The sequence below is a fragment of the Cetorhinus maximus genome, chromosome 21, assembly GCF_964194155.1.
Source record: "Cetorhinus maximus chromosome 21, sCetMax3.hap1.1, whole genome shotgun sequence".
Lineage (NCBI taxonomy): Eukaryota > Metazoa > Chordata > Chondrichthyes > Lamniformes > Cetorhinidae > Cetorhinus > Cetorhinus maximus.
In genome coordinates, this window is record NC_135899.1 from 85,033,923 (window position 1) to 85,056,424 (window position 22,502).

General features: G+C 42.2%; 1 protein-coding gene across 1 annotated transcript in view; it reads right to left on the bottom strand.

Moving 5' to 3' along the window:
• themis2 (thymocyte selection associated family member 2) overlaps positions 1-22,502 on the bottom strand; it is a 91,106-nt gene that overhangs the window by 40,955 nt on the left and 27,649 nt on the right. Inside the window, exons 2-3 of the mRNA XM_078567338.1 lie at positions 15,589-15,729; positions 9,539-9,976 (exon numbers count right to left, since the gene is read on the bottom strand). Coding sequence (XP_078423464.1) covers positions 9,539-9,976; positions 15,589-15,729 — 579 coding nt within the window. The remainder of the gene's footprint in view (positions 1-9,538; positions 9,977-15,588; positions 15,730-22,502) is intronic.

Sequence of the window (22,502 nt, forward strand, 5' to 3'; positions counted from 1 at the left end):
TGGAGGGGGATGGGTGGAGTGTGGAGAGTGTCTGGGGAAGGGAGAGTTAATGTCTGGGAAAGGCAGGGGATAATATCTGTGGAAGGGGGGGGATAATGTCCGGGGAAGTTGGGTGGGGAACAGTATCGGGGAAGGTGGGAGGGGAGGGGAGTGTTTTGGAGGGCAGGGTCGGTGGTGTTGACGGTTAACTCAGGGTACTGGTGATAGAAGGGAACAGTCACAATCGTGGGATGTGGTAGGATGATAGGTCTAGGATGAGAGTCTGATAGGTGAAGATCTCACCAGGTGAGCCTCAGAGTGGGACAAGACAGGTGGCTTGGATAATGGGAGGGGGCAGGGTCAGGGTGGGCATGGGGACAGTAACAGTTGTCATCTCTGATGAGAGCAAAGGCATGTGGAGGTGGATCATGATAGGCCTAGGTTAGCTGGTGTAGGTTCAAGGGTGGCAGAGAGGAGAGGAATGGTGATATTGGGTAGGTTTATGGTGATGGGGAGAAGTTGGTGGGTGACAGAGTGAGGGTAGAAGGCCGGGGAGCAAGTTTGAAAGGTGACGGGCACCGTTTTTCCAAACTGACCTTGACCACGCAGTCAGTCACTCTAGGTGGGAGGATGGTCTTTTCAGATGGGTGGAGTTCAAAGTCAACACATGTGGTTGACTAAAGGAACACCTTAATAATTATGAGGCAACTTGATGTCAAAGATGCTCAGTTGTGCCCTCCTCTCTATAGTGAAGGGTGCATTGCAGCAGGTTTGTTCCAGGCTCATGGGTTTCATAACATTGAGATCCCAGCAAGGTGCAGAGTTGCCATTCCTGTGCCATTTGCCATCAGCTGCAGTCAGAGACGGGTGAAGGGAGGGAGGCAGGTGGAATGCCTCCAAGGAGCATGGCTGGTGAAGGGCACCAACTTGCAACTCTGAGTCTCCATCCTCCCAGGTGAATGGTCATAGCTGACAAATAATCATGCAGTTAACCTTGCTATGTTGCTAAGGCATTGGTATCTCTATAGAGTTTTGAGGGTGTTATGGCACAGCAAATGGTAAATGCAAAGTTGCTCAAATCCCAAAGGGAAACTTGAAACAACTGCCACAACTGTTTTGCTATTTGTATTTTTATTTTGAAATACGTGCTTGAGTTCAGTAGTAATAAGTTCACTGAGTCTTAGAGGGTTTTTACAAAACTAAATTAAACATTTATTAATAAAAGAAATAATTTTAAGCACATACATAAGTCTACAAATTACTACTATGATAACTCCTAGCTCCTCTAATTAATCTCACTCCCAGTTATGCCTCTATTAATGCAACAGTAAAAACACATTGATTTTAAAAGACCCAGGCAAAGTAACACGACATCCTGAACAGTCGAATTCAAAGTGAGTTTTCTTAACTTCAATTCTTGCAGACAGCAGTTTGGGCACAGAGGCTGGAGGCTTTTTCACACTTGTTAGATCTTAGAATGCCTTCCCTTGCACACAGCCTTCTCTCCTTTATACATGTTTTAATCTTTGAATGTAAATTTCCATTGTTTCACGGGAAAAAATTTCCCCCCGTTGAGGGGTTAGTGTGGGGGCGGGCACGAACCTGATCGGTGCCCCCAATCAGGTCCGCGCTGCCATTTTACGTGGGCGGGCCAATTAAGGCCCGCCCAGCATGACACACACCTGTGAGCGCTGAGCGCTCCCTGTGTGGGAGGGGGAGGATTCGCGCGCATGTGTGCGAAAGAGCACAGAAATCTCCCTGAGGCACAGAGCTGCCTCAGGGAGATTAGTTTAAGTTTTAAACATCTAAATAAAGGAAATAAAAATTTTTTAAGACGTCCCCTCATGTGACAGTGTCACTGAGCTGGGACGTGTCAATGACTTTTTTAAAAAATTTTTATTCAATTTTTAAACACTTCATGAAACCTCATCCCGCCCATGGATGAGGTTCCATGAAAAATGTGAAGGCCGCCTGGGCTCTTTGCCTGCCTGCCAACCTTAAGGTTGGACGGGTAACTCAGTTTATTACTTTAATTACTTTTTAAATGGCCTTAATAGGTCTTTGACAGTTCAGTGGATACGCAGCCGACTCGGCTGCACACCCGCTGAACTGAAAATCTAAATGACGTGCGGTGAAGTTGGGACGCCCGCCCGACGTCACCGCATGTCATTTTACGCGTTGGCAAGCAGGCCCCGCCCTTGCTCGCCGACCCAAAAATTCTGCTCACTATGTTTTTGGACTTTACCTCTCTAATAATAAAAATCTATCATAGTACCAATTTTACCAGTAATCTTTGCGAAAAATTAATGCACTGTTTCTTAACTTCTCCTGGTTAGGTAAAACATCTCACCCCCTCTTTGAATTCAAGCTAATCTGGTCTATTTAAAAATGGAAATTTTCTCTTTACACCTCACATTCTAAAACTTTACCCATGTTTACCTATTTAGCATTTCAAACCTAGCTTCTTTTGTTACATCAAAGCCTTCAGACCAACTGTCTCTAATTCAGTTAAGTCTCTCTCTCTCTCGCACACACACACATACACACAGACAAAGACCACGCTATTATTCTACTTTATAATAAATTCAAATAACATTATGAAAATTTATTATGTCTTCCTGACATTCCCCTCCTTATTGATAAATGAACCATCATAATTTAAAAAGATGGCTTCATTTTATTAACCCATCTTACACTACCTCCTGTACTTATATGTATATTTACGCTATTACATTACCAGATGCATGTATTAACAATATATATAAAAATCCTTCCATCAACAGAAATCATTCCAATTCAGTGTCCCAGGTTTATAAATGTCCAATTTTCCCTTTAAGCCTTAAACTCTTGACAATGCATCTGTAATCCGACATGTATAACCTGTAGATTAAATAGTTGCAGTAATAAACTCCATCAGAATAGCCTTGCACTTCTATTTTGAAATTTGCCCAGAAACTTTAAAGGATTGTGGTCCCTATAAACAAATGTTCCTGACGTATTGTTTGCAATGTAAATTTCAAAATGCTGCAATGCCAGCACCAGACCTAAAGTCTCCTTTTCGATTGTTGACTGTGTTCCCTGTTGTACATTCAACTTCCGTGAAAAATGCCCTATAGGTTTCTCAATTCCAATGTACTTGTAACAATACTTGTAACAATACGGCCCCAATGCCTATATCACTTGCGTCAACGGTCAACTTAAATTGCTTGGTGTAATTAGGTACTGCCAAAACTGGAGTCATAGTTAATACAGTTTTCAAACTGTCAAATGCCTTCTGACACCCCTGGGTCTATTGAAACTTCTTGTTCTTTTTTAATAGTTCAGTCAACGGAGCAACCACACCGCTAAAATTTGGTACAAATTTCTGGTAAACCCAGTCAGGCCGAGAAACCTCAACACTTCTCGTTTTGTTGGGGGCATGGGGAAATCCACACCTGCTCTCTGCCTTTGAACTTCCTGTCCTCCTTATTTCAACTTATGAGCCTGTGACGTTGCTATCACACAATCTGGAAACAATCCAGGATGCTCTCTCTGCAATACTTCTGTTGAAAACACTTCTACAGGCTGCTCAACTACCATAGGCATCACCCACATCTGAGACCCAGCTATATCATGACCCAAAATAAATTGAACCCCTGCAAGGGCAATATTTTCACTGCTCTGACAATCACCTCACCTGTTTTCCACTTACTATTTAAATTTACCTTACACAATGGAATAGGTTTAGCATCTCCATGAACCCCACTTATTATCACCTGTTCCTGCAATACTCCCTCTGAACAACAAATGTCACTATCCCACAACATTAAGGATTGACTAGCCCTTGTGTCTCTTAAAATTTTAACATCTTTACCTACTCCACCCTGTACACATGGAAAGACCTCCCCTTCACATACAAAATCTTTAAACATTTCTGCAATCTGCTCCTCAGAATTCTCTTAGGTAAATTGTAAACACATACCCACTTCTTTACCTATCACTGATTCTTCCTGTTTTACCTGTACACAAACCATTGGTTTTTCCTGTGCCTGAACGTCAGAACCTCCCAGTACTTTTACTTCCAGAACTTTTCTGTATCCCAAATAATCCCAACAGATTTTCCCTGCAATTTCCAACACATTGACTTTGTGTGTCAACTTTGTTACAGTGAAAACACCTCAATTTTTGAGCGTCACTTCTACCCTCAACACCTTCCTTTTTATTCTGAGAAAAAACTTCCTGGGAATTTCCAGCTACTCCTTCTCTTCCCTGACTACCCACCTTCCTTTCACCTTCCCACTTTCTATCCTTTTCTGATTTAAAAGGGTGATGGAAAAAACGTTTAGCTCTATGAACTAACTCAATCATCAGCTATCTCTACTGCTTGTCTTACCATTTCAACCCTCTGTTCCTCCACATGGGTTCTCACTACCAAAGCAATCGAATCTTTAAATTCTTCCAAAAGAATTACTTCTCTAAGAGCTGCATATGCTGTCTCTATCTTTAATGCCCATATCCTCCAGTCAAAATTACTTTGTTTTACTCTTCAAGCTCAATATAAGTCTGCCCAGACTGTTTTCTCATATTTCTAAATTTCTCCCTATATGCCTCAGGAACAAACTCAAATGCTCTCAAAATAGCCTTTTTTTTTTAACCACATCATAGTTCACCAACATTTCTTTTGACAGTGAAGCATAAATCTCATGTGTTCTACCCAACACCCTGGATTGTAACAACAATGTCCAGTTTTCCTGTGGCCATTTCATCTGTTTAGCTATCTTCTCAAATGAAATAAAGAATGCTTCAACATCCCTTTCCTCAAACTTTGGAAGAGCTTGTACAAATTTAAACATCTCCCCACCTGGGTTTTAGGTTTTAGGCTTTTTCATCAGTAGAACTTTCCACGGAACCTGAGATCTCTTTTTTAACTTCCAGCCTTTTAAGCTGGTATTCCCTTTCTTGTTCCTTCTCTCTTTCCCTTGCCTCTCTTTCTTCATCCTTTTCTCTTACCTGGAATTCCTGTTCCAGCTGGTTTTCTTTTTCCTGCCTTTCTGCATACCCCCTTTCTTTTTCTGTTGCATCTAGTTTGTTTTCTTATTTCCGATTCTTTTGCCTTTTTGTTTGCCTCCAATTCAAGTTTTCTCAGTTCCTTTGCTTGTTCAAATTCAAGCCACTTCATTTCTAACTGATGTCTCGCTACCTCCAGCAATGACTCACTAGTGCGAGGTATCACTTCCAATTTCAAATGCTGTGCTATTACTTCAACTATGTCTGCTTTCTTTGCCCCTACAAGTAACCTCAACTGTAACTTATCCACCTGCCCTGTTAACTTGCCCTTAGATACTTTTTGTAACTCGATCAGAATTATATCTTCTACTTCCAGAAAAGTTTTAGCCATGGATACAGCCATTTTTTGCAGTCTCACCACTTTAAAAAATACCTCACACCAACCCCTGAATTCAAAGTGCTTCTCGTACTCGTAACCTTAAGATTCACCAACTCCAAACAAATCAAGGGATTCCAAATACATCCCGCAAAGAGCCTCCAATTTTGTTATGGCGCAATAGATGGTAAATGCTGAGCTGCTCAAATCCCAAAGGGGAACTTGAAACAACTGCCTTAACTGTTTTGCAATTTGTATATTTATTTCGAGATGCATGCCTTGAATTTATTAGTAATAAGCTTACTGAGTCTTAGAGGGTTTTTACAAAACTAAATTAAACATTTATTAATAAAATAAATAATTGTAAACACACACATAACTCTACAAATTACTACTATGATAACTCCTAGCTCCCCTAATTAATCTCACTCCCAGTTACGTCTCTGTTAATGCAACAGTAAAAACACACTGATTTTAAAAGACCCAGGCAAAGTAACACGACACCCTGAACAGTCGAATTCAAAGTGAGTTTTCTTAACTTCAATTCTTGCAGACAGCAATTTGGGCACAGAGGCTGGAGGCTTTTTCATACTTGTTAGATCTTAGAATGCCTTCCCTTGCACACAGCCTTCTCTCCTTTATACATGTTTTCCCTTTGAATGTAAATTCCCATTGTTTCACTGTTTTTGGACTTTACCTCTCTAATAATAAAAATCTATCATAGTACCAATTTTACCAGTAATCTTTGGGAAAAATAAACACACTGTTTCTTAACTTCTCCTGGCTAGGTGAAACATCTCATCTCTTTCAATTCAAGATAGTCTGGTTTATCTAAAAATGCAAATGTTCCCTTTACACCTCACATTCTAAAACTTCACCCATGTTTACCAATTTAGCCTTTCAAGCCTAGCTTTTCTTCTTACATCAAAGCCTTCAGATCAGCTGTCTCTAATTCAATTAAGTCTCACATATCAGAAATACATACACATACATAGACGCAGACGCCCACTATTACTCCACTTTACAATAAATACCACATCACATTATGAAAATTATTATATCTTCCTGACAGAGGGTAGTGGAGATAAGCAGAGAAGTGTCTATGTGGGTCGTCTTGCACAAGGCTGTCATCACCCTGGTCAAAGAGCGATGTCTCCATATGCAGTCATGTATGAACGGGAGGAGCACCCATCTCTGATTCTCCAGGATGTTCTTTACCTGGAAGGGGTGAGGTGGGGATGCCATGTTTAGATGGAGGCTGGATGAAGGGCTTAGAACTTGCCTACTGGCTTTGAGATGGAGGGAAACCTGTAAAGGACATGGCCACTTAATGTATCACTTCAATTCATTCACACATTCACTAAGGCATCGATGATGCAGGCTGCAGGCAATCCTGCCTTGGTAATGGCTCTCATTCAGATGAGGAGAAGGAGGGCCCATCGCAGGTTGGCACAGAGCCAGGAGGAGCAATGGCCTGAGCAGCAAGAAGCAGTGGGGCCTCTATAAGGTCAAGAGGCTGGCGAACATGGGCCACTGCAACAGTGAACATTGGCATGACCATGGGTGTATCGCCAGCAGTGCTCTTATCTACAGGTGAACAAATGGCAACATTAGAGGTACCCTCATCTGCCCTGGAATGTGGTGGGTCACATTTACCAGCTTCTGCAGGAGAAGGACTCTGGAGGAATAGTGCGGAGCTCCTGGCCTGCAATGAGTGAATGTGTGTTCGTGTTCCGTTTAAAAATGCCGCCAAGGCCTTTGACCCCATGAGGTCGTGGCGGGGCAGGTGACTTCCTGCCTGCCCCACCACAAGATTGGCCAAGCTCCTCACAGATACATAATTAATGAGCTAAAAAGTGGAAGATCATGCGTGCTTACCTGCCCCGCCGCCCAGCGGGAATCACATCAATTTTCCCACCCACCACTGGAAAACTCCGCCCATAGAAACTTATGACAGAAGCCATGCCTTTGCTGGTTCTTGGAAAGAGCTGACGTACTTTGTCCCACCGCATCCTTTTCCTCCCCTAGCTTTCTCACCTTTACCATGAATTGTTTTTAAACTGTGCTGCGCTCAGGCTAACCTTAGTTTCTGTTCTCCTTTTTCTGCAGCTAACTTTAGCAACTTCTAACTAGAAATGCAAAGTGGAGGTTTTTATCTCTTAAAATTATTTCCAGAATTTTCTGCAGTTGCTCGTTCATGATGACTGAACAAGTCAAATTCTTGTAGATTTTTACCTTTGCATTTTTGCCCATTTTTCCAGGAAAACTGCAGGTTAATGACGTTCCTTATCATTTTTTCATGCTGTTTTCACATACTAATCTTATTCCAACACCAGTAGTGACATATTCCCAGTAGATAGGCATGGCATTGCCATTCAGCACCACTTGGACTGGCATTGGGCAAAGCTCTGTGCATATATACTCAGGCACATGCACAGAGCATATGGCTTCCAAGTTCTGTGAGATCTTTAACAAAATTTTAGAATCAGCATTTTTTTCTGCAAAGATGGAGGCTGTTCAGTTCACCAGGCTAATGATAGCACTCCGAATCAATAAGCCATTTAATCCTGAACCCCTGTCCTTTGTCCATACTCTTAAATCTTTATTTTTCAACTATTTATCCACGTCCCTTTCAAAAGCTATTGGCCCAGATTATAAGGCGGTAATGACAGCAAAACCCTCCATATTTGCCCACATTACTCCACTGAAACTGACAGCCACTCCTGGAGTCCACGCACATGCAGAATAATGTGGAATTCCAGGAGCTGCAGTCAATGATCTACACTTCTCCAGAGGGTGTGCTGTTGAAGCACCCCCAGATTGCATTCAATGGCAAATCAACTGAATTGACAAAAACATGCACTTTTACACTTTGTATAAAAAAACCTTGTTGAATGAAGTGGAGTTGGGTTTTTAACAGTGTACTAACATCATAATTACTGCCAAACGCCCTCACTGCCCCTGAAATGCTAATTTTAAATTCATGGAATGTCAAATTTCTCCGTAAGAAGTTACAGATATTTTTTCTTTTGTTAAAAGTTTATCTATATTTTAGCTTCTATTCAATTCAATTAATCATTTATTTTGCTATCAGAGAATTTAAATCAAAAGTGAAGGATATTAAGTGCTTTTACCTTTCTGGTTTGCTGTGTTCAACGTGATTGGCTGCTTCCCTTCTTGCTGACATCAATTGCTTGGATGCCTGGAGAACCCCTTGACTTGGAGCCTGATTTAAACTGCCTTCGGGAAGGGGAAAATCGAGCCACAGAGATCATGAGATCTTTGTGGGCAGCTTTCTTTGAGGTCAATGGCGAGTGCCCTTGCTTTGTTACTGACTGCAAATTCAGGGCCTACATTTCATCACCATTTCTGGTTGGGCAGTTTATGTAAAAAATAACCTCCCAATCTCTCCCTTTGCCCTTGTTGTGATGATCTTCAATTTATGCTCTTTAGTTTCCAACACAAGCAGCTTTTCTGAATATACTTTATCAAAATTTTATCTAATTAATTCCGGACACTTCAAAATCTGGATTTCCTCAAATAAAAAGAAGTCTCAGTTCCCCAGTCTCTCCTCATAACTAAATCTCCTCATTAATGGTGGCGGCTGACTGAACCTCTTCTGCATTGTCTCAAGCAACCTAATGTCAGGTGTCCAAAAGGGGTTGCCATAGGTGTCAGTTTGACTTTGGGTGACAGTGGAAAACAGGCGACATTGATTCAGCCATCTGAAAATACATTTCTCTCAATTTTCCATTGAAGACGATGGAAATGGAAATTAGGAGTAATGTATAGATGTTCATTGTACACTGTCGTCTTGAGCCAAAAATACCCCAATATTCTAACTGAGCAATGATTTGCATGCTTTACTTGTGAGAGGCGCTGATGAGATAAGCTTTAGTAAAAGACTGGTGGGTTGCACACTGACATTTATTGTGGAAAGCAGTGGAAGACCACCTCTTTAATGTCGCCTCATCAACAATACCAGTCCACACTGACTACTTTGCAGTGTATTTTGGACACAAGGGCTCACAAACACTTTAGAACACGTAATGAAAACTGTCCATTTTTCTCTCACTCCTGCTTCTCTCGCACTTAAGGTGTAAATAAAATTCTACACTTGAGTCACACAATACAGTTGAACAGTGTTTTTGTTGGGATCAGAAATAAGCGATAAGTGTTGGCAAAATGTTCACTTACAGTGCATAATCACTTGAATCTCATATACAGGTGACAGCACCAGTGCCCCAGTAAAATGCTTGGGCATGCAGACGCCCTTTGTTTCAGCAAGCCTTACTCTCCGTTTTGACAGAGCTTTTGACTCAATGATGTCTTTAAGTGTATATAGATTGTCGTCTTCACATTCATAAAACTCCCCTTTCAGTGTAAATGGTAGTGCTACATGGACCTGCTCAAAATCACCATCGACAATGCAATCTGCGTACATCTGTCCCTCACGGTACTCAGTTGACAAGACTGTTATGGGCTCTCCCTTTCCAATAACAGCATGGTCTGTGGTGATATCTGTGAGGGACTGAAAGGAGATTGTTTCTGAGTTCTGATTTTCAATTCCTAATGACTTGATGATTTCTTCCACTGATGTGAAAGGGAATCCATCAGGAATAAGCTTGAAGTTCCCTGCAAAAAAAAAAAAGAAATTCCCTGGTTGTATAATTGTTGAGAATACGATTGTTTCCCACAACATTACATTATTGATTTTAAAAAGTAACACAGTCAAAAGACGATTAGAGAGTTAAATGACGACCCGGCCTCAATTAATCTCTTTCTGAATTAGTATGAAACCAAACTCATCTGTGGGGAAAGGACTAATTGTAAACAAAGCAATATGAATTGATGGTGCAGTTGCTACAACATTAGGTCCATAAAAGGAAGTGAAACAGCAAATTCCTTCAAATCACTGAGAGTGAGTTCAGGAGTTTAGAACTCACCACATGAGGAACTGTAGACATGACTCCATGTTTTGGCCGTTCAGTGCACAGCATTGCTCCAAGCCAATGGTCTAAATACAGTTTTACTGTGGGAAGGCCAGTAGTGAAATAAACACAAGCCATCTGCCCACATCTTCCTGCCCAACTCCCATTTGTTTCTGAATGGGCTTCAATTTAGGCAACCAACACTCCTACAAGGAACTGGCAGGAACCAGTTAAAACATGAAGATCGAGGGACCTAAACGCAAGGAGGACTCAGATGCCATTTTAGTTTTGGGGAGCACACAATATTTCCCCACTCAACCTCCAACCTGAGGACCCACTCACTGCCCCTGAATGGAACCGCATGACCTGTGTCCCTTAAAGAGATCATTGGAGGCTGTACTGGAAGACTTTAAAAATGTGCTTTGTGAGGCTATTTTTACAGCAGGATCAATATAAGTTCACCTCCTCTGTTGCAATAAAAATTCTCCCAATCATTATCTTTTAAATGTTGGTTTAAAGAATGTAAAAGCAAATATGTATTCCTCAAGAGATAAATGAGGGTCCACTCCAAAAGCTTAACCAGAAAGGGTCATACTCAATAAAGAGGCAAAAAATCCAGCTGAGGAGCCATGCAGTCAAGTAAAACCCACAGCTTGAAACACATAGTAGCTAACAGCTGCTAAAATGTACATTTTCCACAGGTGCTAAGCTGTCTTTTTTCCAGAAGTTGATAGACCTTATATGCACTTCCAGCGTCATCTGTTTATATTTCAAAGTTCCAACACTATTTAATGGCCAAATCGGAATACTCATTACAAAGAAACAAAATTTGATGAGAAGGTGGTGTTAATCTGTGAATTTTAATATGTTCTCTTGGCCTCAGAACCCCTTTGTCCTTCAGGCATTCAGGTCATGGAAGTGACCAATGGCAACACTTTTTTCTTCTGTCGCACTGGAAATAATTACAGCCAAGAGAGGTGTAGGATTCTCACCCTGTGAGCTATCTGGTGGGATGCCTCTCATCTATCAGTATTATATGTCCTGCTTGCATATCCTCTGAATTTCCCTCCCTTGAATGTTCTCCCTTTTCCTCGTGGAAATGCTGATTCTTCTTGGAGTATAGTTCCGCCAGCCCTCTGGTACTTTATGCCCATCCCTAATTGCCCTTGAGAAGGTGGTGGCGAGCTGTGTTCTTAAACTGCTGCAATACATGTGTAGGTACACCCACAGTACTGTTAGGGAGGGAGTTCCAGTGACAGTGAAGGAATGGTGATATATTTCCAAGTCAGGAAGGGGTGGGGGTGACTTGCAGGGTAACTTGCAGGCGCTGGTGTTCTCATGTGTCTGCTGCTCTTGTCCTTAGAGGTTGCAAGTTTGGAAGGTGCTGTCAAAGGAGCCTTGGAGACTTGCTGCAGTGCATCTTGTAGATGGTACACACTTGCAGCCACTGTGTGTTGGTGGTGGAGGGAGTGAATGTTTAAGGTGATTGATGGGCCGTTGATCAAGCAGGTATTGGTTGACAGGCTGCTCAACAATGGAGAGCATGAGAGTTAAGCCTGTTCTCAATTTGCAAGTGTGTACTTTCAGTTGAAGTCATCAGATAATGATCAGGAGTGAGAATCCTAGAAGATTATCCCTCTCTCGTGCCCTAGTCCTCAGACTAAGTGGAACAGAGCAACTGCTGTCCTGGTTGGCAGCACAGACTGCCTTCTCTGGTCTGTATAGTAGCAGTGCATTTCCTATTGAGTTTATGCACTTAGGCAGTGATCTGATTTTACTCTATAAGCACTGATCCCACATTTGTAACAGAGTCTGGTATAAATGTAGGAAGATAGGAACAGGAGTAGACCATTCAGCTCCTTGAGCCTATTCAATGAGATTATGGCTGATCTGTATCTTAACTCCATTTAACTGCTTGGCTCCATATCCCTTCATAACCTTGGCAAGGAAAAAAATCTATAAATCTCAGAATTAGAATCAATCATTAATTGAGTGAGCATCTACTGCTTTTTGTGGGAGACAGTTCCATACTTTTACAACCCTTTGCCTGAAGAAATAATTCCTAACTTCGCTCCTGAAATGACCTGGCTCTCAATTTAAGCTGGTGTCCCTTTGTCCTAGATTCCCCCCACCGGCAGGTTAAGTTTCTCTCCATTTACCCTATCAATTCCTTTCAAGATCTTAAAAAGCTCTGTCAAATCATCCCTTAACATTCTATGTTCCAGGAAATACAAGCTTAGTTTATGTAATCTCGTTTCATAATTTAACCCTTGAAGCTCTGCTGAGTCCTAGTGAATCTGTGCTGCACTCCTTCCAAGATCAATATATCCTTTCTAAGGTGCTGTACCAGGAGCTGTAAACAGTACTCCAGAGATGGGGGTTGGAGAAGTGGTGGGAGATCAATGTTGTAATGCTATCACTGACACATACTTCCTTCTAAGGTGACTCTGCACTGGGAGTGTAGGATCCTGTAAACACAAGGGATGAGCTATCAATAGGAAAATAGGGGAAAAAAATAGATAAATTGGACCAATTAAATGGGAAGGAAGGAATTATAAGTGAATGAAAAGAAACAAAAGAAAAGAAAAAAAAACAAATTTTAAAAGCGTAGAGAGAAATGAAGCATTGAATCTGTATTGCAGAATCCGTGACTAGGGGCAATAAATACGATAGTCACTCATCAATCAAAAAAGGAACTCAAGAGAAATTCTCACCATTGTGAACCCTTTTGAAAAAGAAAGATTTCCAGATGTGGCTATTGTTAACTGCTTCAATGCTCTCCCAACGAATGTATCAACTTGAACAAGGGTACAGCTTCACCAACGCTGCCAGTCCATCAGTGTCTTGTCCAACTGCCAGTTCGTAACTTGATGGGCCGAACATAACAACAAAGTCTCATATTAGGAAAGAAGGCTGAAGGATGACCTAACAGATGTCTTTAAGATTGTGAAAGGTTTTGACTGTGTAGATGTAAAGAGAATGTTCTCACTTGCGGGGAAGAGCAAAACTAGAGGCTATCAATATAAGATAGTCAGCAAGAAATCACTTCTTTACTCAGAGAATGATGAGAACTTGGAACTTGCTACCATTGGGAGTGGCTCAGGAAAATAGCTTGGATGTGTTTAAGGGGAAGTAGATAATTACTTGAGGGAAACAGTAATATATGTTGATAGATTGAGAGGAGAGTGAGTGGGAGGTAGCTCTTGTGGAGCATAAGCACCAGTACAGACCCGTTGGGCTGAATGGCCTGTTTCTGTGCTGTAAAATGCTATGTAATTCTATAAATATTAAGTAGGAAAGCAAACAAACAGAACTGGCTGATACAAAACCAAACAGGAACAGAGTCTGACCAAAAAGTTAAAGGGAACAAGACAGAGACCAGTGAAAACTAAGCAATGCTAAGAAGTTTTCAACAGGCAATCGATGAAAAATCATCTCTCTTGAGGCCACTTAATTGACAAGACACGTTTGAAAAGAAGAACAGGAGTAAAATTGAAATTTTTGATGTCATTTTGTAGGATAGTAAAAGAAAAAAAATCAACACTTTGAAAAAATAACCTGTATTGACAAGGCTTTAACTACAATGGCGAAATAAAATGAAGAGAGATCTGCAGGCCAAAAAGGCATACTTGCAACAAAAAGACAGTGAGAAATGTGTGACATGCAAAGGTCGGTTGAAAATAAGAAATAAAAGTGCTAAAACACCACAATAGAGACATGGATTATAAGCAGCACCGAGCAGGTTTTAGCTACATGGTCAGTCAATGGTTTAGAGGAGTGAGGGAGAAATTGCAGTACAAATAAAAAGGAACAAATGCTGGAAATAAAGAGCAAGCCAGGCAGCAATAGTGAAGAGAAGAGACAGAAAAATATCTCAGTAACCTTCACCATCCATACAATCCTCCGAGGATGAGTTCCTCCAATTCTGGCCTCTTGTACATCCCTGAAATCTTTCTTCCCTGGTTGTATGTTCAGCTGTCTAGGCCCTAAGCCCTGGAATTTCCTTCCTAAACTTCTCAACCTCCCCACTTCTCTTTTGTTCCTTTAAGAGGCTCTTTGGCACCCACTTCTTTGACCACTTGTCCTAATCTTTCTTTGTTGACACAGTGTCAGCCTGATAATGCTCCTGTGAAATGCCTTTGGCATGTTTTACTATGTTAAAGGCGCTATATACATATTTATTTTCATTCACAGAATGTGGGCATTGCTGAAAAGGCCAGCATTTATTGCCCATCCCTTAGCTATTTTCCCTTGAAGAGGTGGTGGTGAGCCGTCACCTTGAACCGCTACAGTCTGTGTGTTGAAGGCACTCCCACAGTGTGTCGAGTAGGAATCTCCAGGATTTTATCCCAACGACAATGAAGGAAGGGCATTATATTTGAAAGTCAGGTTGGTGTGTGCTTTGGAGGGGAACTTGTAGGTGGTGGTGAACACCCTCAACAGAAACTTGCTGAATTGCGTCTTCTTGCTATAGACTCTGTGCTCACAGTTAACAAGCCAGCTCCATGGAAGCTGTGACCTGACCAGCCTAGGAATAAGCTGAAGCTATGTGACCCGTGGTGGAAACACTACAACCAGGCACACTGTATACTTGGCATTGCTATAAGCTGTATTTCCTGTTATTTCCTTTCTTTAACCATGATCCTCAATGTAACCAAGGTTGGGTTTTGAATCTAGTTCTTAATGGGTGTAGCACAGGCATCCATTATTTGTATTGCCTAGAAGTAACACATTATACGCCCTCAAAGAGATGAGAGGATAATTGGTGTTGGGAATGTTACACTGGTGAATCAAAGATTCATAAAGATTAACAGCACAGAAGATGGACATTGAGTTTGGCTGGAGCCCTTTTCCCTGCACCCTTCTATATTTTTCCTCTTCAATGATTGTACTCGAAAGAGTTGCAATCTGTGACTGTTGATAACTCGAAAGAGTTTCAAATGTTAATCCAATTATGTTTTAATTGATGCTTAACTCTACCTCATTAGCAACTGTTGTTAAAGCATTCAGTGTTTCAATAACCCACTGCTTGAAAAAATACCTTCTATGTTTTGGGGTTGTTGGTTGCATGGGGCAGGGCAATATTCAGAGTGTTTCAGTCTGTTCTAGGGCATTCCGTAAACCCGATACAGGAGGAATTCAATATTCACAAAATTTGGAAATTTCAAATCTAAAACATTCCAGTTGACTGTTTACAAAGACTATAACACAGCCTCATTGAAAATTCATAAGTATAAGTCACACATATTGAACAGTATTAGTGACAAAATAATGAGATGGAACAGTAATGGTGTCCTTTCTAAAAGGACAAAGTACCTGAATAGTTTAATGAGAGGTCAAATACGCATTCATTGTCCATATTTTCACAGACTACTTTCTGGAGCTCGACATGTATTATTTTCATTAGCTCTCCTGTTGACAAGCAGCATTCGTTTCCTGATATTTCATAGACTGACCCTGTGGAAGACAAACAACACTCAATGAAAAAGGGAAATCAGTGATGCATGAGAGTGTAACAGTTAGAAACATTTCCAGTACAGGGAGTTTTGCCCAAAGCATCATGAGGTGGAATCGCCTAAACAGTATCACACCATTCACCTGCCAAATTTAGTTTGAGGTGGGAGGCCCTGTGATTACTAGTTCATTTGAAAATGCGTCCTTCAGCCAAATGAGTTTAAGAACCATTGCATTTGAAGATAGTGTTCAAGAAATTTAAGCCTTTCCTGATCTGTACATTTTTGGCCATTTTTTTTTGTCGTCTTGAAGGACCTTTCATCGAAACTGTTTCACAACATCTTGAAAATTTGCCAAAAGTGCAGCAACACATGGAACATTATGCAGTTCTCCATTCTCACTGCGTATATCTGGTGGGTCAGTCAAAGGGTGTCAAGTGTTTAAATTCTGTGAGATGTGTTTGTAGCATCACTTAACCTTTGTTTAACTGTGGAGGAGGCTGATCCATCTGGGCAGACACTTTGTGGATGTGTTGCTAATGTGTACATTTGCTTTGTTGGCAGCCCATCCTGTTTTGACAGGTTTTTGCATGAGAATTTTTTTGAAGTTGGCTTAAGTCCAAAAATGGACAGTGGGAATGAGAAAGAAGGTAAGTGACGAGTTTAACTTTCTAATTTCTAAAGGAAATAGATTTAAGGTAAGGGGCAGGAGGTTTAGAGGGGATGGGAGGAAGAATTTTTTCACCCAGCGGGCGATGGGAATCTGGAACTCACTGCCTGAAAGGGTGGTAGAGGCAGAAACCCTCATAACATTTAAGAAGTATTTGTATGCGCACTTGAGATGCCATGGCATACAAGGCTATAGGCCTAGAGCTGGAAAATGGGATTAGAATTACTTGTTTGACCGGCACAGACTCGATGGGCCGAAGGGCCTTTTTATGTGCTGTAGACCTCTATGACTCTATGAAATGTATAAGGGTGAGAAACTGGATTGTTCAGATTAGATTAGGCAGAAAACATAAGGTTCAAAAAGAGGACAGAAGCAAGAGTGGTTGAGAAAAGGACAACAGACAAGCAAAATCATGTACCTAACATTTTAAACAGAAATAGTCATTTGGTGGTACAGAACTTGAGTATTGTTGAAAAAGAGTAATGTTGTTGAAGCTTTACATCTTGCATTCATCAGGACAGATTCGCAAGCATGTCAATTATAAAGGGAACAACAATTTATACTGCATGAGAAGAGAGCGCTGATTGGTTGGCAAGTGGACTCTGATTGGTAGAGGCATTGCCATGGAGAATGCACCAGGGAACAGTTAACTGCCAAGCTTTGTTTAAATTCAAACCAGGCAGGTCGACTTCGATTGGTCAAGGCATTGCCACGGGGAATGAAACAGGGAATGGTTGTCTCCCAAGCTTTTGTTGAGTTGAAAAAGGCGCAATTAGTGGACATGTTCCTTCCCTCTGCAAAGCTCAGGGCCCTGTGTGTGAATATATGTACTTTCCAGCACTGTGAGCCCGACTGATAATCTTAAATTGGCTGTCAGTATAATTCTTTGCATTCTTGGCGTGCCCCTAGCCAAGCTGTTCCAGTACAGCTACAACACGGCTATGTGAAAAATTGCCCAGGTATGCACTGTACACAAAAAGCAGGACAAACCCAACCCGGCCAATTACCGCCCCATCAGTCTACTCTCCATCATCAGTAAAGTAATAGAAGCAGTCATCAACAATGCTATCAAGTGGCACTTGCTTAGCAATAACCTGTTCATTGACGCCCAGTTTAGGTTTCACCAGGGCCACTTAGCTCCTGACCTCATTACAGCCTTGGTTCAAACATGGAGCAAAAGAGCTGAACTCCCGAGGTGAGGTGACAGTGACTGCCCTTGACATCAAGGCCACATTTGACAGAGAGTGGCATCAAGGAGCCCTGGCAAAACTGGAGTCAATGGGAATCAGGGGGAAAGCTCTCCGCTGTTTGGAGTCATACCTAGCACAAAGGAAGATGGTTGTGGTTGTTGGAGGTCAGTCATTTCAGCTCCAGGACATAACCGCAGGAGTTCCTCAGGGTAGTGTCCTCGGCCCAACCATCTTCAGCTGCTTCATCAATGACCTTCCTTCCATCATAGGGTCAGAAGTGGGGATGTTCACTGATGAATGCACAATGTTCAGCAGCATTCGCGACTCCTCAGATACTGATGCAGTTGATGTCCAAATGTAGCAAGACCTGGACAATATCCAGGCTTGGGTTGACAAGTGGCAAGTAACATTCGTGACACACAAGTGCCAGACAATGATCATCTCCAACAAGAGAGAATCCAACCACCGTCCCTTGATGTTCAATAGCATTACCATCACTGAATCCTCCACTATCAACATCCTGGGGGCTAACATTGACCATAAACTGAACTGGACTAGCCATATAAATACTGTGGCTGCAAGAGCAGGTCAGAGGCTAGAAATCGTGCGACGAGTAATACACCTCCTGACTCCCCAAAGCCTGTCCACCTACAAGGCACAAGTCAGAAGTGTGATGGGATACGCCCCACTTGCCTGAATGAGTGCAGCTCCCACAACACTCAAGAAGCTTGACACCATCCAGGACAAAGCAGCCCCCTTGATTGGCACCACATCCACAAACGTTCACTCCCTCCACCGCCGACGCACAGTAGCAGTTGTGTGTACCATCTACAAGATGCAGGAATTCTGCAGGAATTCACCTAGGCTCCTTCAACAGCACCTTCCAAACTCACGATCACTACCATCTAAAAGTACAAGGGCAGCAGATGGATGGGAGCACCACCACCTGGAAGATGCTCCCCCAGTCACTCACCATCCTGACTTGGAAATATATCGCTGTTCCTTCACTGTCTCTGGGTCAAAATCCTGGAACTTCCTTCCTAACAACACTGTGGGTGTACCTACACCACATGGACTGCAGCGATTCAAGAAAACAGCTCACCACCAACTTCTCATGAGCAACTAGGGATGGGCAATAAATCAGGATTGTTTAGCATGTGTTGTCCAACCGTGCAATCACATCTAATGTTGGACACAATGGGCGGAATTTTCTGCTCCCGTTGGTGGCAGGCTTGTTTGGTGACTTAAACAGACAACATGATGAGAAGGTCAAAAATTGGCTTTACGCCATTGTGAAACCAGTTTGCGATCGTCAGCTCCATCCATCAATGGCGGGGCCGTGTTTACCACCGCCGCACATCAGGAACCTAATTTCAATACTTTAGCATCTTATTTTAGGCCCTGCTCATCAGCTGGATCATCTGGGCGTGTTGGTGTGATTCCACACCAACGTGTTTCTTAACTGTACATAAGCGACGTGCATCTAGCGAGCTGCACATTGCTCGGGATTTCGAGTTTTGTTTGCCTACCTTTCTTTGGGCAGCACTCACAGCCATCAGCACCAGGCTTCGCAGGGAGCTCCACATCACCTTTAGGGGGTCTCACGGACAGGTCTCTATCTACCAGACCAGCCGTAAGGTGCGGGTGGCTCTTAAATAGCTGCAGGGCTAGGGCTTGCTTGGGGAAGGGGGAGAAGTGGCCTCAGGCAAGGGAAGAGGCTGCAGGAAGAGGTTTTACTCGGGAAGGGGGGTATCCCAGGGTGTGTGTGTGGGGGCACATGTTGACCTGTGCAAGTGGCCTCAAGATAGTGAGGGCTGAGGAGGCAATCTCCAAAGGAGATGAGGCCAGATGGAGATGTGAGATTGTGAGTGGTGATGTTCCTTGAGCTGGCAGTGAGTGAGATGCCAGTGAATGTGTGATGGGCTTGTGAGTGTGAGTTTAGAGTGATGAAATGGTTGCCTTACCCTGGCAGCACGGATGAGATCATTCATCCTCTTTCTGCACTGGATGGCCAACCTCTTCTGTGCAGAACAAAAACAGAATTACCTGGAAAAACTCAGCAGGTCTGGCAGCATCGGTGGAGAAGAAATCAGTCAACGTTTCGAGTCCTCATGACCTTCTGCCGAAGGGTCATGAGGACTCGAAACGTTGACTGATTTCTTCTCCACCGATGCTGCCAGACCTGCTGAGTTTTTCCAGGTAATTCTGTTTTTGTTTTGGATTTCCAGCATCCGCAGTAGCTTTTAGCTTTTTGTTTTTATCTCTTCTGTGCAGCATTGGCAGTGACCATCACTGCCACCACCTCCCAAGCCAGAATGGTGAGATTGTCGGACCCCCTGTGGCCAGACCAGGAGTGGAGGACATCATGTCAGGCCTCCAAAAGACATTCCAGTATCAGGTCACTGAATTGTTCTTGGCTTTCAGGGCCATGTTTTCACTGGAGCAGTCCTAGACTGCAAACATTGACAACTGTGTGCATGGCTGCTGCTTAGATATGGCATCCGGAGTGAGGAAACGGTGAGGTAATGGCATGGCGGGCGATTCAGAGGCCACCTACCAGCGAGGCGGCATGTTTCTTGTGGCTGCATAATTAATGAGGTCGGAAGCGAACGATACGGGTGATTCCATCCTATGTTTTGAGTTTTGCAAGCATCGTACTGTTATAATCCCGGCTGATGTTACTACTGGACAAGCCAGATCACAGGGTAGAACCCGGCTTGATAGATCCCAGCTTTTATTTCTTGTTTAGAAAAGAGGAGGGCGCCTACTGAACAGAGTTACAGGAGTCAGCTGATGAGCTTTTAACAAATAATAAAATATTTATTAAACAAGATAAACTGAACTATATTACAATATTCCTTCACCCACAACTGTAACTTTATAGATATATACAGATTCGTAAGGGTAACACAAGTTACAAAAGCTGTCTTATACTCTAATGTTCACACTAAGTACACAGTCCATGTAAACCAATAGGTGACCTGTGGTCAGGCACACCACACTGTAAAGAATATATCTTTTTATTTCTGTTGAACTGTTGTAAAGAACATATATTTTTATTTCTGTTCGACTATAGATTAAAATTACAAAGGCTACAGTTTAAAGGACATGTCTACTGGAACAAGGTGAGGGATCTATACAATGTTGCTAGCCTGGAACAGAGTGTGCCATGAAAGACAGGATGGTGCCAAGGAGGAGTCCGGCCTAACAGGGAACCGCCTGGCAACAACATTTTAATTGGCTCCTAACCAGGTGACCAGGGTTTGTGTGAGAGCTGTGCAGCAGAAAAATAAGCTCCTAGCCTGAAAAGAGAAAAGACCTAAAATCTCTTTCTCCTATGTGTGTAAGATTCCAGTAATTCTACAATAATAGCTGGCTGTTTTTTTTCTTCTCATATCTCTATATCCTGCTCTCTCTCTGAGAAGCCCCTGTCAGTAGGAAAAGGGGAAAGTCACCATTAGAGACATTGAAAAGCAAGTGCTCAAGCAGTGAACTAAAGACTGAAAATGCTGGGAAGACCACCTCGTGTCATCAACAAAGAACTGAAAGGAATTTGGAAGACATCGATCAAAATCAGCCCATCGAATGCTGTACTCTGGAATTGGCGCTATTGAATTGTTTTATCCCACCCTTAAAATCCATGTTTTTGTGTGTCTTATGTGTCTTGTATGTGTGTGTATAGGGATTTAGGAAGAGGTATAGTTTAGGTTATAGAGTTAGAAATTAGCAGTTCATATTTCTTTCTTTTGCCACTGGTTAAAGACAGTTTGTTCGATAAACAGTTATTTACTTATTAAGTTTACAAACCTAGCGCTCGTATTCTGTTAACCTAGCTTAAACAATTATGTGGGTTGATCAAACTTTTCACATTTGTCGCAGCTCGGGGAGCAGCAGGGCTCGATATTGCAGCGCACTATTCCCAGTGAGTCGTGACAAAACTTGGAGGCTCATCCCGAGATATTTTGGGACAAAAGACAACGACAATTTGGGTTAAATTCAGTTAGTAATAAAAGCTAAGAGGAAACACCAGGTTTGTACTGTCAAAAATAAGATGGAGCTGGAAACTGCTAAAGCTTTCCTGCAAGTGGAAGAGATGTCTCCCTGCCGATTTTACAAGGGATCCCTAAAGCCAGGTTAATTGAATTGACAAGTAAATTAAGAGTAGGATTGCCTGTCAAAGCTAGGAAGGCAGAGATAATCGAAGAGATTGCACAGCATTTAAAACTGGAAGGAATACCTGAGAGATTAAGTTCTCCAAGTGGTGATTCATTGGAATGGGCTCAAATTCAGTTGCAAATTAAAAAAATAGGAACTAGAGGCAGCAGAAAAGGAAAGAGAAAGGGCATTCCAAGGGGAACAGGCAGAAAGGCAGGAGAGAGAGAGAAAACAAGAAATGGAAATGTGATAACTTGATCTCCAGAGGGAATTAGAAATGGCGAGGTTAGAAAAGGAGGAAAGAGAAAAGGAGAGAGACAGAGAATTCCAGCTTAGAGTACTGGCAGTTAAAAAAGAGACACCAGTAGGTGACGCAGGACTTATTTCCAGATCAGAACCCAGTGGGGAGATGTTTAAATTTGTGCAAGCCCTTCCAAAGTTTGAGGAAAGGAATGTTGAAGCATTCATTATTTCATTTGAGATAGCTAAACAGATGAACTGGCCAAAGGAAAACTGGACATTGCCCATGCAGATCAAAGTGACAGGTAGAGCACGGGAAATTTATGCTTCACTGTCAGAGGTGGTTTCTAGGGATTATGATATGGTGAAAAAGGCCATTTTGAGTGCATTTGAATTGGTCCCTGAAGCATACAGACAAAAGTTTCAAAATTTAAGGAAACAGCCCAGGCAAACTTACATTGAATTTGAAAGGGTTAAACAAAGTAGTTTTGACAGATGAATATGAGCATCAGGAGCTGAAAC